Source organism: Clinocottus analis, unplaced genomic scaffold (genome assembly GCF_023055335.1).
Source record: "Clinocottus analis isolate CAN_PGR_092001 unplaced genomic scaffold, fCliAna1.0.p SCAF_12, whole genome shotgun sequence".
Taxonomy (NCBI): domain Eukaryota; kingdom Metazoa; phylum Chordata; class Actinopteri; order Perciformes; family Cottidae; genus Clinocottus; species Clinocottus analis.
The window spans coordinates 5,727,600-5,742,453 of NW_027175843.1; the positions used below are offsets into that span (position 1 = coordinate 5,727,600).

The following is a 14,854-nucleotide window of genomic DNA, read 5'->3' on the forward strand; positions in this document are numbered from 1 at the left end:
CCACGCACGCACGCACGCACGCACAGAGAAACACCCGTTATGACCCAATAAGCACAGGCATCCTGACGCGTTCTCCTCCATATGCTGCACACAGCGACGGCTCTCCGCACTCGCTGCTGTGCTGTCGCCCACAGACACGGGGCCGCACATGCAAATTTTGAATGCACACGCGCAGCTCACATGCTCAACACACACACACACACATTCACAGAAACAGCGGTTGTTACCGGTGTAAGCACAGGGGCCTTTTTTGCATAGACCTGCACATGCAGAGCCCACCCCGTGCACACACGCATGTAATTTAACACGCACTATTCTCCGCCGGTCCCGGTGCCCGGCCGACACCGTGCATATTTCATGTTCGTTTAGTCTCGCGATCCGTGCCTCTGCACATGAAAGCCCACTCTCTCTTTCTTCCTCCCCTCCCTCACTCCCCTTTTTTTATTCTCTCTCTCTCTCTCTCTCTCTCTCTCTCTCTCTCTCTCTCTCTCTCTCTCTCTCTCTCTCTCTCTCTCTCTCTCTCTCTCTTTTTTCTCTCTCTCTCTCGCTCTCTTTTTCTCTCTCTCTCTGAGCATTTGAAATGGTAATGAGGAGAGATTCTGCGGATGTCTTCATCCCTCGTGCCGGGGCCCCTCTCGGCTCTGCCCATTGAAAGCTCAAATAAAGGTGCAATCTGTCATTTATTCTCCTCACATGAATCACTACTGATTTTCCTCCTCAAATCCGTGTATGATCCGAGCAAAGAAAAAAAAAAAGTAGATTGCATTTCAAGTGCCCAGTCGGACCGTCTAGAATCGCAACACTTTTTGGACCAAAAAACGTTGACAATTAGTGGATTCGCTCGTGAAGTCGTTTCCCACTGACTTTTTGAATTAAACTTTGATGAACGTTGACTCTCAAATTTGCACTTTTGACCAATAGCAAACTCCCCTGACAGGGCCTACCTTTGAGGAAACGTACAATAGAGGAATCAAGCTCCCAGATCAGCTGTAACCAACCCGTTCAGTTGAATTTATTAATTACTAGTTGTTAGTTAACTGGTGGCACGCCAGCTAGCTTGGAACAACGTTGTGGCGTCACCCGTTGGTTTGTGGGCTGATGTTTTGAAGCCTTTACTCCGGCAATTGTATCGTCACCATCTTGAATTACGATTGTCGCCATGTTGTTTTTGCAACCAGTGAACAAAAGTGACCAGATATGGGATGCGGAGGAGTGACGTCGTATACATGTCTGGTAGCTATAGCGACCTGTCAATCAAAGTAGTCCCGCCTCTAAAGCATAAGCTGCTTTATGGTCTGTTTGACTCTAAATGACCATAATTTACAACATGAACATCATGTTGTATTGAAGAAGACTTGAAACTAGAGATTTACTGAGGGAATACATCAGGAGAGATGTGGAGTCATTTTTTTAGAGATCAAACAATGTTTTGCAACTGAAGGTGCCGCCCCCCTGCTGGCCAGTAGAGAGAATGCACGTTTGGGACACTTTTGCAATGGTTTCACTGTCGGAATCGGAAGTTGCCGTCTGGTGGCATGTTAGCTGTTAGCTCGCCAAGCACAGTAGCTCGGCAGCTCGCATTCTGGTTATCGGCTGAGACCGGAGGCGTTTATTGAGTATGAATACGATACGTGAAAACGGGTGATTGTTCTTCAGTTGGCTAATAGCGCGTGCATTCGTCAGTGTGAGATTAATTAACTCTATCTGACATCCCCAGAAGGCCGCATTCCTCTTGTTACCCCAGCAGTGGTTCAACAGCAGGCTGGCTCACTCCGATACAAAACACCCACACGCTTCACTTGTCTGGGCACGCACCAACGTCACTGCTCAGACTTTTGGCTCTTCATCGTACAGGGAAAGCCACTCAAGCATCACCTGCACATGTAATACACACACACACAGACACACACACACACACACACACACACACACACACACACACACACACACACACACATCTGTTGTATTTTAGGAGCATACAAGGCAGCGCTGCAAGGGGTTAAATGTCTGAGTGATGCATTGATTGCAGGCGAGCGCAGGGAAGCATTCTAGAGAGGGAGATTAGAGGACGGAGGGAAAGAGCGAGATGGGGAGAGGAGAGGAGGGGGGGAGCGGTGTCTCATTTTACTGCGGAGGAGTGTGTGCGTGTGTGTGTGTGTGTGTGTGTGTGTGTGTGTCTGTGTGGCGGGAAGCCGGGGCTCTCGCGCTAAGCTCCTCGCTCTCTCCCAGCGATATTAAACACGGCTTCGGAGGTTTAGCGCTACGCCTCCTCCACAGCCACACAAACACGCACATACGCACACACGCACAAACGCACACACAAACCACACACACACACACACACACACAGGCGAGCTGCATATCGACACTCTCTACCCGTCAGTCTCTGGAAACACTTGCTCTCATTCACTCAGTCATGCACGCACGCACGCAGGCAGGCCCACACACACGTACACGCACTCGCACGCACGAACACACACACACACACACACACACACACACACACACACACACACGCACAGTCAGAGAGCGAGTGGAATCCCCCAGAGGGGAGCTTCGGCACAGCGCTCCTGAATCTCTCTCCAGCAGGCAAGCAGAGTGTTGGCAGGGAGCGGAAACCAGTTGGAGCGCTGTCCCACTCCTCCTCTCCCCCACCCCCCTCTTTTTTCTCGCACTTTTTCCTTGCTCACTTCTTTTCTCTTGATCCCTCTTTCCACACCCCCTCTCTCGCTTTCTCTCTCTCTCTGCTCCGCTCCCTTTCCTCATTGTCTCTCCTTCCTCCGCTGCTCGGTCGTCCTCCGTTCACTCATATCACGCCCCACCCCACCTCCTCCCGCACACTTCGCACTTCCAGCCCCTCACCCCCCACCCCCACCCCCACCCTTTCATCTCGTGTTACTATCAGCTGCAGCCCAGAGGACGGCCCTGGCAGATTTCGTCCACAGATTCATTAATCTGTCATCTGTCGGGAGGGGAGGGGGTGTTGCCTCTCACTTTCTCCCGTTCTTCCGCCCTCTCCGGCCCTCTTCTCATCCCTCCGTCGTCAGCCTGTTTTCTCTCCCCCTCCGTTGCCTGCGTCTTTCTCCCACCCTCCCTCCCTCTCGTCCTACGGCCCTGTGCCGAGAGAGAGAGAGAGAGAGAGAGAGAGAGAGAGAGAGAGAGTGAGAGAGTGAGATAAATACTTGGACTAGACGGCAGGCTAGAATTAGCATAGAAATGGAAGTTTGGAGTCATTCCCCAGGTTCAGATGAGCAGCTTTCCTCCCCTCGGCACAGGACCGACTATGAGTGAGTGTGGATGTATGAGTCTTGCATGCCACGCATATATATATATATATATATATATATATATATATATATATATATATATATATATATATATATAAAATGTTCTGTTAACCGTCTGCACACTAAGTTACAGACACAAACACCTTCCCGTAGTGTGGACACACACACTTGTTTGACGCGGACTGGCCCCTTATCGACACACTGCTGGCCCGCTCCCTATCTCCCCGTCTCCTTTCCGTTTGGTGGCAGCAGACGGCGCTCCAGTCCAATAAAAACCAGTCAGACTACTTAGTGCTGGATGCCCAACTGTCACAGCCCGAGACCAGAGGAAACGCTTCCAGCTCTCGAGCGCCTCCGTCCAATCTCTTTGTTCCGCTTCCATTACGCTGTGCTCGGAGCCCAACCATCGTAACCGGCTGCCCGCAGTGGCGTCCGGGCCCACACACACACGCACACGCACGCTTATGCGCGCACAAGCGGATTCTGGCAGGCGAAATGCAGTTGAGTCACACTTAGTCTCCTCGATGTGTTTTGGCGCCAGCTCAGGCACGATGGAGCATTTGTGTGTGTATGTGTGCGCACGTTTGTCCGGTGCAGGAACACACTCACTTCCTCCTTTCCCTAATTTCTCTCCCACAGGACCTGTAAAAGGGAAGGCCTGTTTGTGTATGCGTCTGCTCTGACTTGTGCGTTTTGGTCTCGTACACACAGACACACACACACACGCATTCACTAAACCCCTGTCTTCCTCTGTGTTGGCTGTCTCCCTTCAGGAGGTGGTGCTGTACTGTCTGGAGAACAGAGTATGCGAGGTGAATCACCGGGACTACGCCGGCTACTGCGCTCTGCACGAGGCGTGCGCCCGCGGCTGGCTCAGCATCGTCCAGCACCTGCTGGACTACGGAGCCGACATCAACTGCAGCGCACAGGACGGCACCAGGTAAAAGAACGCCTTCATCACAACGCACGCACGCACAAAAGGAGTCCGCACAAAACGCCTGTTGGCATAAACACAACTATTTTTTTCCTTCTCCCCCCCCCCACCCCTCCTGCATGTTCTAAAAGGGAAATTTCTGGGATTGCTTTTATATTTGCTTGGCAGGAGCAGTGATTTGAGAGATTAGCTGCGGGTTTAAATGGGGAAGGCGAGTGCTTTCATCGCTGTGTTATTAAAAACGTACAGCGGGGGGTCTGTTCTAGGAAATGGGTCTTAACGGTGCATTGTGCAGCAGCTCATATTAAACCATTACCAGATTTTGCAACATTCGGGTCACCGTTGCACAGGTGAGGCCTTTTGCCAATAGGAGCCATATTGGGGATGTGCAGGTGGAGCAAAGTCCTGCCCGCTACGGGAGATAACGTGTTTTATATGGGGAGGGCAGGAATCACATGTTGGCAGTGTTCCTGGTCGTGGCTAACGTGTACGTCTGCGTGCTTCTATAGGCCGATCCACGACGCTGTGGAGAATGACCACCTGGACGTGGTGCGAGTCCTGCTGTCCTACGGCGCTGACCCAACCCTGGCCACGTATTCTGGCCGCGGCCTGTTGAAGATGACTCACAGCGACGGCATGGAGCGCTTCCTCACAGGTGAGTTCCCAAAATCGGTCACAGACAATGTGAAGCCGGGGATCCTCGCGTCATACGGACCGGTTTGATGACTTTGATCAAATGTCATTTTCCGGCTCCGAAAGCAAGCGAGACGAAGGACTAGTAAAAAATAATGTTGGTCTATAAATATCCATCATTTAGGACTGCACCTGCATTTTAATAAGGCTGGTTTTGGCACGTTTGAAAAAAATAAAAAACACTGGAAGTTACACATTCAAATCTGTCAAATTCACCTTAGGTCACTAAGAAACTCAAATTCCTGGTCGAAAACATCAGAAAATATAATCTCTATTTTCTAAACGTCTGATGAAAAGACTTGTTTTTGTTGCCCGAAACACGCTAACAGAGTTAAAAACTATTTAAAGTATTTTGCAACGAGCGCAGTCGCTAAAAGCCTCCTCCCTCGTGCAGACAAAGTGGACCGTGGAGGCCAGGAAATTTGATTTTTATTGCGCATTTGACCACAAACGAGGGGAATTAAAAATAGATTAAAGGGGTTTTCAGCCAGCAGATGCACAGAGAGTTGATGCCGAGGTGGTGCCAAAGGGTAAACGGTTGGAAAGATTGTCTCCCAACGCTCCAGTCTGGCCTCATCCCCTGTTTGCGTCCCTCAGTGCTCTGACCTCTGTGCAACCTGCAGTCCTCTCTCTGTAAATCCTCATCCTCCACCTCCCAACCGCTGCTACAAGACATGTCTGTCTCTGTCGTCCCGTTTCCCCTCCGGCACCCCTCCTCCTCCCTCTCCTCCTCCCTCTCCCCCCCCCTCCCTCGACCACCTGTTAGACGGGGAGCCTCAGCCCGCCGGGTTGCGTGCTGCTGCCTCTGAGCTCCTCTATCTGGTTACTTAGCAACGCCAACTGTGTTTGCTCAGTGTATGTGCGGAAATGGGCTTCGCTCTGGCTGAAAACTGCTTTTGTATGCGTGCGTGCGAGCGCCTGCGTGTGTGTCTCTGTGTGTGTGTGTGCTTGTTTGTGTGTGTATGTACGCGTGTGTGTGTCTTTTCACAAGGCCGCCACGCTCGAGTCTGACGCGTTCTGTATGGTGGGGCGGCGGGGGGGGGGGTTATTGAGGCTCCTTATGAATGTTTTGCAGCCGAGTTTGCGTACAGGAGGACGGAAATGAGAGCGAGCGCGCGCACACGCTCCCTCCGCAGCCAGCCCCTTAATATTACATGAACATCCAGTTAAACCCGATTATGTGAGAGCGCGGCGTGGGGCTTTAGCGAGGAGAGACGAGCCGCGGGGGGATGAGAGCAGGTGTGAGTTCACGCCCGGCAGGAGAAAGGGGGCGAGCGAGCAGGCTGAGCGCGAAAAGGGAGATTTTATGCGAGGCAGGCGGCTGGGGAGGGTGGTGCTGAATTCAGAGGAAGAGCGTGGACGCACGGATCGATGGCTGTCGGATTGACGGAGCAGGGGAGCGTGCATAAGGGGGGGGAGGGAGAGCGGGAGGGAGGGAAAGGAAGGGGGAGATCGAGCACCGGAGGGAGGGAAAAAAAACGAGCGAGCGATCGCCGCCCTCCCTCCACCTGGTCCCACTCATCTGGAGGCCGTTAATCCCTCCAAACACACGCCAGACGCCCCACGCCTCAGCGCTGGCACAAAGCCCAGCTCTCGCTCTGCGAATAGCCGTGTGTGTGTGCGTATGTGCACGTGTGTGCGCGCGCGCTGAATACACACTTTGCTCTCGCCGTGTGTGCTTATCCAGCTCCCTCTGCTTGTTTGTTTCCAGCCCTCGCGCTCTTTATGTGTGTGTGCGTGCGTGTGTGCGAGTGCTGACGCGCGCGTGCGTGCGTGCGTGTGTGTGTGTGTGTGTGTGTGTGGACTCAGCGACTGTGTGTGGTTCTTGTTTGATTCCTGGCAGCCCCGCTCTGAACCGAGCCAGCTCTAACCCAGCGGAGACAGTCGCTCTCCTCCCCCGTGGTACAGCCGCTGGCCCCTGACCACCGCCCCTCCGCCCCTCCGCCCCCCTCCCCCCACCCCCCAACACATTCGCTCTGTTTGTTTCTCTTTTCTCTCCCTCTCGACACCCCCCCCCCTCCCTCCTCCTCCTCCTCCTCCTCTTCCTTCCCCCCTTCCATTTTACTGCGCTCTTTATCCATTTTTCCGCTGTAGTCTTAAAGGGCAGTCTCGTCGGCCTCGCCGTCCCCAAGGCTCCTGCTCTTGAATAACAGGCTCCGCTCCTCTCTTCTCTCCATAGATTATTTCTCCGACCTTCAGGGCCGCGCCGATGACGACCCGGGGCTTTATTGGGACTTCTATGGCAGCGCCGTGTGTGGTGAGTACTGCTGCGCGTTTTGTTTTAGTGCTTACAAAGCTTCTTTTTATATATATATATATATATATATATATATATATCTTTTTTACATCTTTCAATGCCATCGTCCTCTATGATAATGGCGATGCTCCCTCAGAATTATTCATGTATTTTTTTTTCTTTTGTCTCAGAGCTGAGCGAGGAGGGAGGTGTGTATGACATCCTGGCCGACCCCCCGGGCCCAGAGGACGAGGACGAGGATGAGAAGAGGGAGGTGTTCGAGTTTGAGTTCTCCGACCGACCTCTGCTGCCGTGCTACAACATCCAGGTGTCCCTCTCTCAGGGGTGAGCTTTGATCTCCAGAGCGGCTCTGAGTCTTTTCTTACGTTGCGTCTCTGTCGGCCCTCATTCCTAAACATTGCCCCCCCGCCCCCCCCTTCCAGGCCCAGAAACTGGCTGCTGCTGTCCGACGTGCTGCGCCGGCTGCGGATGTCGGGTCGTGGCTTCCGGCAGGCCTTCCCCCACATGGAGGTGGTGACGGTGGCGGAGGCGGAGTTCTACCGGCAGGCCTCCCTGTCGCAGCTCTTCTCCTGCCCGGAGGAGCTGGAGGGCTTCCACGCGGACAGCAAGGACCTGCTGGACCTGGTGGAGGACAGCGCCGAGCTGGCCGCCCTGCTGGGCTCCACGCTGGAGTGTCTGGACGACCACTGGGACCGCGCAGGGGACCGGCTGAAGGACAAGATCAAGGCCATCCACAAGGTGGGCTCGTCCTGACCCCCCGGAGCCGCCGGACCCCGGATGGAGTGCAGTTCGCTTTAGAACCAAGCAGGGGTTCCGATGACCTGCCTTAGCCGGACCCTGTTCCGGCTCTGGACCAGCACTGTACAGACGGACTGACTGCTGGCTGATCCGGCTGCTGGGGTGTTTCTCCCCGTTAACCGAGGATCAAGACATGTGTGACTCAATAGACTTGATAATGGTCTTATTTTTATAAATTAATATATGTATAAATCAATAAATATATATATATACATATATATATATATATATAAAATACCAAGAGATTCTTTTGGATGTTGCTCACGACTACTCCGTGAGATTTTGTACGACAACAGAGAGGTCGTGCGGTCCGCGGTGAGACGGAGTGTGTGCGCGCGCAGCACATAGTGCATGTGTGTATCTGTACAGATAGGACTGGGACTGTGCTATTGAATGTGGTATTTGTGTTTATAGGAAGCACATGATGTCCTGGTTTTCTTTTTTGTTTCTCTCCTCAGACTTTAGCGCCGGCTTTGAGCCTTGGGGGCTATTCTGTTGTATCTTCTTTATGTTTGAGTTTTGCTTCCCGTTTAGTCTGTAATTTAACACGCAAAACTACACAACTGTTTGTATTATAAAGTTTTAAGATAATGTTGATATTTACCCTTCAGCACAGAGCTTGTATATAACAGGGAGGCTACTGCAGTAAAGTCTTTTTTCTTTCCTTTTTTGGTGTGTTCATTTTTGTTTTAACTTTGTAATTAAATATCTCATAATTTGTATTTATATTTTACAAAAGAAGTTGCTTTAAAATAAATATACAAACTGCAAGATGACACGTGCTCCTGTGCCTCTTTTGTCCTTCTTGGAATTAAAGCTGGGCTGTAAAAACTTCCGTTTTCCCGGCTGCTTTGTCAAATTGAATCTTCTCGCCTAATTATTGAACGCAGCGCCGTGAACAACAACAACAACAATAACCCCATCCTACATTGCCATCTCTCGGAATCCTTTCGTATTGTTGCTGCCCTCTAATTTATTTCTGCAGCCTCCTTGGCTCCCATTTGCTGCTCCTCCGTGCTGAACATCTCGTGGCCTGCAGCGCCCTCTAGTGTCCAACTGTGATACACTGAAATTATAACGGGAATCCAGTTATGGGTTGATTCAAAAATAATAATTATTTAGTAACTGCATGATCCCTGAAATTTGATAACACTTATTATATTTATATTATTTAATTATACAAAAAGTTTGCATATAACAGGAAAACCAGCAGGACGCAACTGGCCTTATGTTCACTGTTTCTCTATATGATGAACTAAAGATGTGCATTTTCACACATCAACTGATATTTTAACCGCTTTCAGTCTGTAATTCGAGACTAGATTCTGTTTTTTTTTTTTATCACTGTCAACAAATGCCACCTAAAGAGCAAACCCCGTATTGATCAGTCGGAACAGGGGGAACGGGACAGTGTCTCATCTCCTTCACCATGCTCATACTCGTGTTATTACTTTTCTTCTTTTTTTTACATCTTTTTTCATTTTTTTTAGCTCTTGTTAGTTTTCGTAACACTGTTTTTAATTATCCCTATATAGAAATCAAATGGTTGTAAAGTTTACATTGTGGCCCATCAGTTGATGCTCCAAAGCTGGGGCGGTACAGGACAGGACGTTTTATAGTTCATACTTTCTAACAAATCAACAAAAAGCAGACAACGTTTGCTTTTAATTTAATTTTTAATTTTCAATTTAAGATCACTGTGACGTCATTGAGTGAGTGTTAACCAGAGGGGCAGTCAGTCAGAAACCCTTCTTTTGACACATTCCATATCTCATTCAATTATATTACAAATGTTTTATGTTTCTTGAAGTGACATTGTAAATACGTTTGAAGTGTTTTGCACCAATCAAGGCGGCCCACACGATTTCTTTACGTTTAGCAGGCATCCAGCCTCCTGAAGCAGATCCAATTACATGCAAAGTAGTTGTTTTCATGACTCGTATTACCGTAAATATATATATTTCCTGACTTTACAGACAAAGTAGCCCAACTGAGCATCTTAAATGAAGAAAAATGATCTATTTTATCTCAACCATGTTCTTAGGACACATGCAGGCTTTATAAATGGAGATGAGTGATGTCCGAATAGCATAAAATTAAATTGTATGTTGTGAATACGCCTAACATTATATTATATTCCAACATGGCTCCAGTCTTCAGTTACTTATCATATAGCTGCCAGTAGGGGGCGCTAATGGACCATAACTCGTTCTCACTCACAGAATGGTATAGCGTCAGATTTAATAATACATGCACATGCATGCAAGTACGCATGCGTGCCACTCGGGCTGACCACATGCTTGGCAGTCTGTAGCATATGAAACTGAAGCTGCATGCTTTCATCCCATTACATCGTCTTTCTGGGCTACATGAGATACTTTAATCTGAATATAAACTGTGACTATGGTGGCTTAATTGGATCCTCTTAGCCCAAATTATTCAATAATAGCCTCCCATCAAACCTAAGTATTGGACCACATTCCTCTGACGAAAAAAAATGACTTCAAATTGAGTTCTTGTAATGTAATGTCATGGCATTTATGCCGAATATTATCAAAACAATGTTTCACAGTGTCAAAAATACCCTACGATTACACATGTGCTGCTAGTGCAGTCGTGATTGTCAGCCTATAGTTTAATATGTTACAAACTCAAGAAAAAACAATAAATACCAAGTGCATGTGGTTGGTCTCCACGTGCACGGACTAAATGGGCATAAGCATGCGTACCTTAAATATTGGTACATGTATGTGCATTTATTAAGAAATACTTTCTTAAAGCATACTATTCTGTGAGTCAGAACAAGTTATCAGATAGGTGGTCTATTAGCGCCCCCTCCAGGCAGCTATATCGAGCCATCTTGGAATATACTGTAATATTTGGTGTGTTCAAAACAGGCAGGAGGCAGGAGGCAGGACATAGGAGACAGAAGGCAGGAGACAGGAGACAGGGGGCAGGAGACAGGAGACTGGAGATCAAGAGGCAGAATGCAGGAGACAGGGGGCAGGAGACAGGAGACAGGACCCGGGTTTAATTAAGTGCAGCACATCCATTAGAGACTCTTGACCTTTTGGAACCTTTATTCCTCGACATTAGCTTCCTGAGAGTCGTCCGGTGTTTTCTCAGACGGTAACGTTTCTTCTCATCTAATGACTCCATCCATACCCCTTCCTGTAAAACACTCTTCACAAACTTGTTTGCGTCTGGAAAATGATCTAAAACTTTTACAGTTTTACCAAACGTCTCGTCCAGTTTATACAGGTATCCACTGGAAGCCTGGGAGCCTACGATGGAGAGAGTCGTACTCCATCTCCTCCTCCACAATACAAGCCTCACTCACCTCTGGACTCTGACTTTGGTCAGCTTCAACAGTCAACCCTTTACTGCTGCCTGCTGTACTTTCCCTCATCCAATCCTCTGATCCTGCTGCCAGTTCTTCCTCTAGCTCTACCTTCTTCCCCCCTTTTGTTGGACTCAGAACGCTCTCTGTTCACCGACCTGACTCTTTTTGCCTGCTGTTCCCCGCCTCTGGTCCGTTGGGCGGTCTTGACCCTCCCACATGAAACAAGCCCAACCTATTGCCCAACCTATGCTCCAGCTGCAAACAAAATTCCGGCAAATACTGCGCTCACTGACTCTCTGACACACACACACACACACACACTCTCTCTCTCTCTCCCTCTCTCACACACCTCCAGACTCGCACGGAGCAGCGCTCACTGACACACATAGTTAGGAAGATGGGAGTGATTCAGAAGGTCGTGGCAATAGTCTTCTCACTTATTTCTTTTGGAGAATGTGTCCACGTGCTTTTAGGGGACCCTGTTACGTTTCCAGAGACTGAAAACTGTCCGATTGACCAGCCGGGTAAACTTTGCCGTGTGGGAGCACGGTGTTTGGTCGCCGGTCGGGGACTACGAAGCCCGGGGGCTTCCGGGCGCTTCCTTTGCCTTAAAGCGCACAGTTTACACCGACACGGGACTCTATGAGTTGCAATGCTGCAGCTGGGTGCAACGCATCCACCTGTCTGTCGTCATAGGCTTTGAAGAGTCAGTCGACGAGGGGGCTACGGCCAAACTCATGTGCTGCATCAGAGATCAGCGCGTGGACTCTATCCGGTGGGAAAAGGGCCCGGAGACGGTGCTGGAGCTGAAGATGTCCTCCGGAAATATCACTTTCGGCCCGGCATCTGATGGGTCCGTGTCTCTGTCGAGCGATGGGAAACTAGGAGACTACTCACTCATTTTCAACCGCGCGCAGTCGGAGCATCAAGGGGATTACTTTTGCTCTGCCCAGTATATTTATTTGTGTACATAGGGAATACATTTAAATGCAGGACTTGTATTTGTATTTCTACTTGTACCTCAGTAGAAGATGCGGATCCTCCTCCTTCCATCCCCTCAGTGTGCGTCCGGTCCTGGGAGATGTTTGTGGCACTTCACAGCAGCGGGATCGCCCCACTCTGCAGCAGACACCCGACCCGTGGACCGCGGATTCCCCGGCTCAGTGCGGGTAGAGCCCCCAGCAGCTCCAGGTGCAGCAGAAGCAACACCGCTGTGGATTGTTTATGATTAAATACGACTGCAAATGTATAAAACAGTAACATAATCAGCATTTCACTCACCAGACGCACATAAACCTCTGTAGGAAAGGGGTCATCAGTAAGTCCTGAGATTCTAGGTTTGAGATGGTAGCTACACTGACCAATCACGCATGTTAATGGTTACGCGGGCCATGTGACCAATCACACGTCCAGGCCTTAGAAGGCCTTTTTATGTATTCTAACCAGGCTAATCTTAGGACAGGTGAAATGTGATTGGATACAAAATAATCTTAAACAGGTCCCAAGAATCCATGCAAGAGGCCTGAAGGAGCAGAGGAACAGATGAAGGCAGCTGTGCAATGAGAAAATGAGCTAATATGCATAAATAATTACAATACATGTAGTGTATTTGTGAAAAACAATTACATTATAAAATAGTTTTTCACATGTGATTCTGTTTAGGCCTTCAGAGAAGGTGTAGAAGGCCGTGACAGCCTGGCACTGGATAACAGTATCATTCACATTTGGGTTAGGCTCTCAAAAACGTCATGGATTGTTGGCAGACACCTGCATCTGTTCAGGGATCAAACTATTGTATTATGTCTCATGTGAGTAATGAAAGGTGAAGTCCTCAGCTCGCCTTAACCTCGGTCTGATATGTTTTCACTGTGCTATTGTTAAAAAAAATACATAAATAAATCCCACCTTTTCACTGATGAATCACCATTCACTCCAGACTAAAGAGACTATACACTCTCAAAACAGATGTGTTAAAAATAACACATAATGTGTTAATTGTTAACACAGCTGTGTGTCTAGTTAATAAGGACAACACGTTGTGTGTTGCTTTCAACACACAGTCAGTGTGTCAGCACATTTAACACATGTTGTGTGTTTCATATTTCAACATAAATATGAATTAAAAATAACACAAAGATGTGTTAAAATAACACAATTTGTGTGTTTACTGTGTAATTTTTAAAGATTGGTGGAATAAATAACCTGAGGGGCTGTACAAGATGCGTGCAAGGCGGTTGCCCAGGCCCCTGCATCACATCCTGAACACAGAGAGAGAGAAGAGAGAGAGAGAGAGAGAGAGAGAGAGAGAGAGAGAGAGAGAGAGAGAGAGAGAGAGAGAGAGAGAGAGAGAGAGAGAGAGAGAGAGCATGACTAGAATTATTAGGCTGCAGAAAGATGTTAAGCTATTTTTATGTTGGAAGCATTGAGAACGCTCGTTTTACTGAGCAGCAAAGTTCAGAGAGCATTATGGAGTGGAGACGAGGGCTTCAGTTGCCGACTGGCAGAGAGGCTGTCAGCAGCTCATTGAGACGCCGGGAAAAGAGCTCCTCTCTCACTTACATCCCTCTCTCCTGGACAGCAGAACGCCTCCAATAACCAGCTATTAGGGTTTATAAATGGACGTCGTCTCGGTGGAAAAATTGCTGAAAATCAACAGGATTGTTGATGGTTGTATTTCTCCTGATTGTCAGTTAAATGTTCCACAATCTTAGCAATAAAGTGTGTGTGTGGGTGTGTGTGTGTGTGTGTGTGTGTGTGTGTGTGTGTGTGTGTGTGTGTGTGAGAGAGAGTGTGTCCTTCATTGAGCTTTACCTGCATTATTAATTTGCTTCAGTTAGTAAGTCTGATGTATAAACTAATATTTGAAATTTAATATACATATATATATATATATATATATATATATATATATATATATATATATATATATATATATATATATATATATATATATATATATATTGTAAAAGCTGTTGTGATTGACATCCTTTTAATGCATATATTCATATATGGCCTGCACAGATTATTAGAGCAGACTGTATGCTGCTCTATACCGCCCCCTAGTGGTTCAGTTATGGTAAAGCAGAAATGAAAAAAATCAGTTGGCATTTAATAACGCTTTTCGAGTCTTGCTCAAGCTACCACAAGTCATGTTTGTGACTAATGTTCCAACCTTTCATGCTGTGTTGAGAAATTGTATGTACAAATTTAAATGTCGATTGATTGCATAAAAACAATTTAATCATAATGGCCTTAACTTAACGAAGTGATACAAGGTGTTGTTCTTGTTTTTGGAAACATTCAAACAAATGTATCTGTTTTTCAACCACGAGTGACTTTTGTGCTGCAATGATTATACATTGTCTTGGTGTCCTCCTATTGTATTTGTGTTGTTGTTGTTGTTGTTGTTGTTGTTGTTGTTGTTGTTGTTGTTGTTGTTGTTGTATGGACTTGTGTGTCCGAACAAATAAAGTTGAATATTTATGGTATTTATCAGTAATCATATACAGTTTTATTGAGGTTTGCACATACAAGGAATGTGT

General features: G+C 47.9%; 1 protein-coding gene across 5 annotated transcripts in view; it reads left to right on the forward strand.

The window, feature by feature from the left end:
• Positions 1-8,745, forward strand: part of bcor (BCL6 corepressor) — a 37,043-nt gene extending 28,298 nt beyond the window's left edge. For 3 of the 5 annotated variants that reach the window (XM_068572585.1, XM_068572583.1, XM_068572586.1), the window contains 5 exons: positions 4,061-4,227; positions 4,731-4,876; positions 7,094-7,171; positions 7,342-7,478; positions 7,594-8,745. In XM_068572585.1, the coding sequence (XP_068428686.1) occupies positions 4,061-4,227; positions 4,731-4,876; positions 7,094-7,171; positions 7,342-7,478; positions 7,594-8,001 (936 nt within the window). In that variant the 3' untranslated portion in view covers positions 8,002-8,745. Of the gene's footprint in view, positions 1-4,060; positions 4,228-4,730; positions 4,877-7,093; positions 7,172-7,341; positions 7,496-7,593 lie in introns of all 5 variants that reach the window. The other 2 variants (XM_068572587.1, XM_068572588.1) reach the window with 1 other exon arrangement.
• The last annotated feature ends 6,109 nt before the right edge of the window (positions 8,746-14,854 follow it).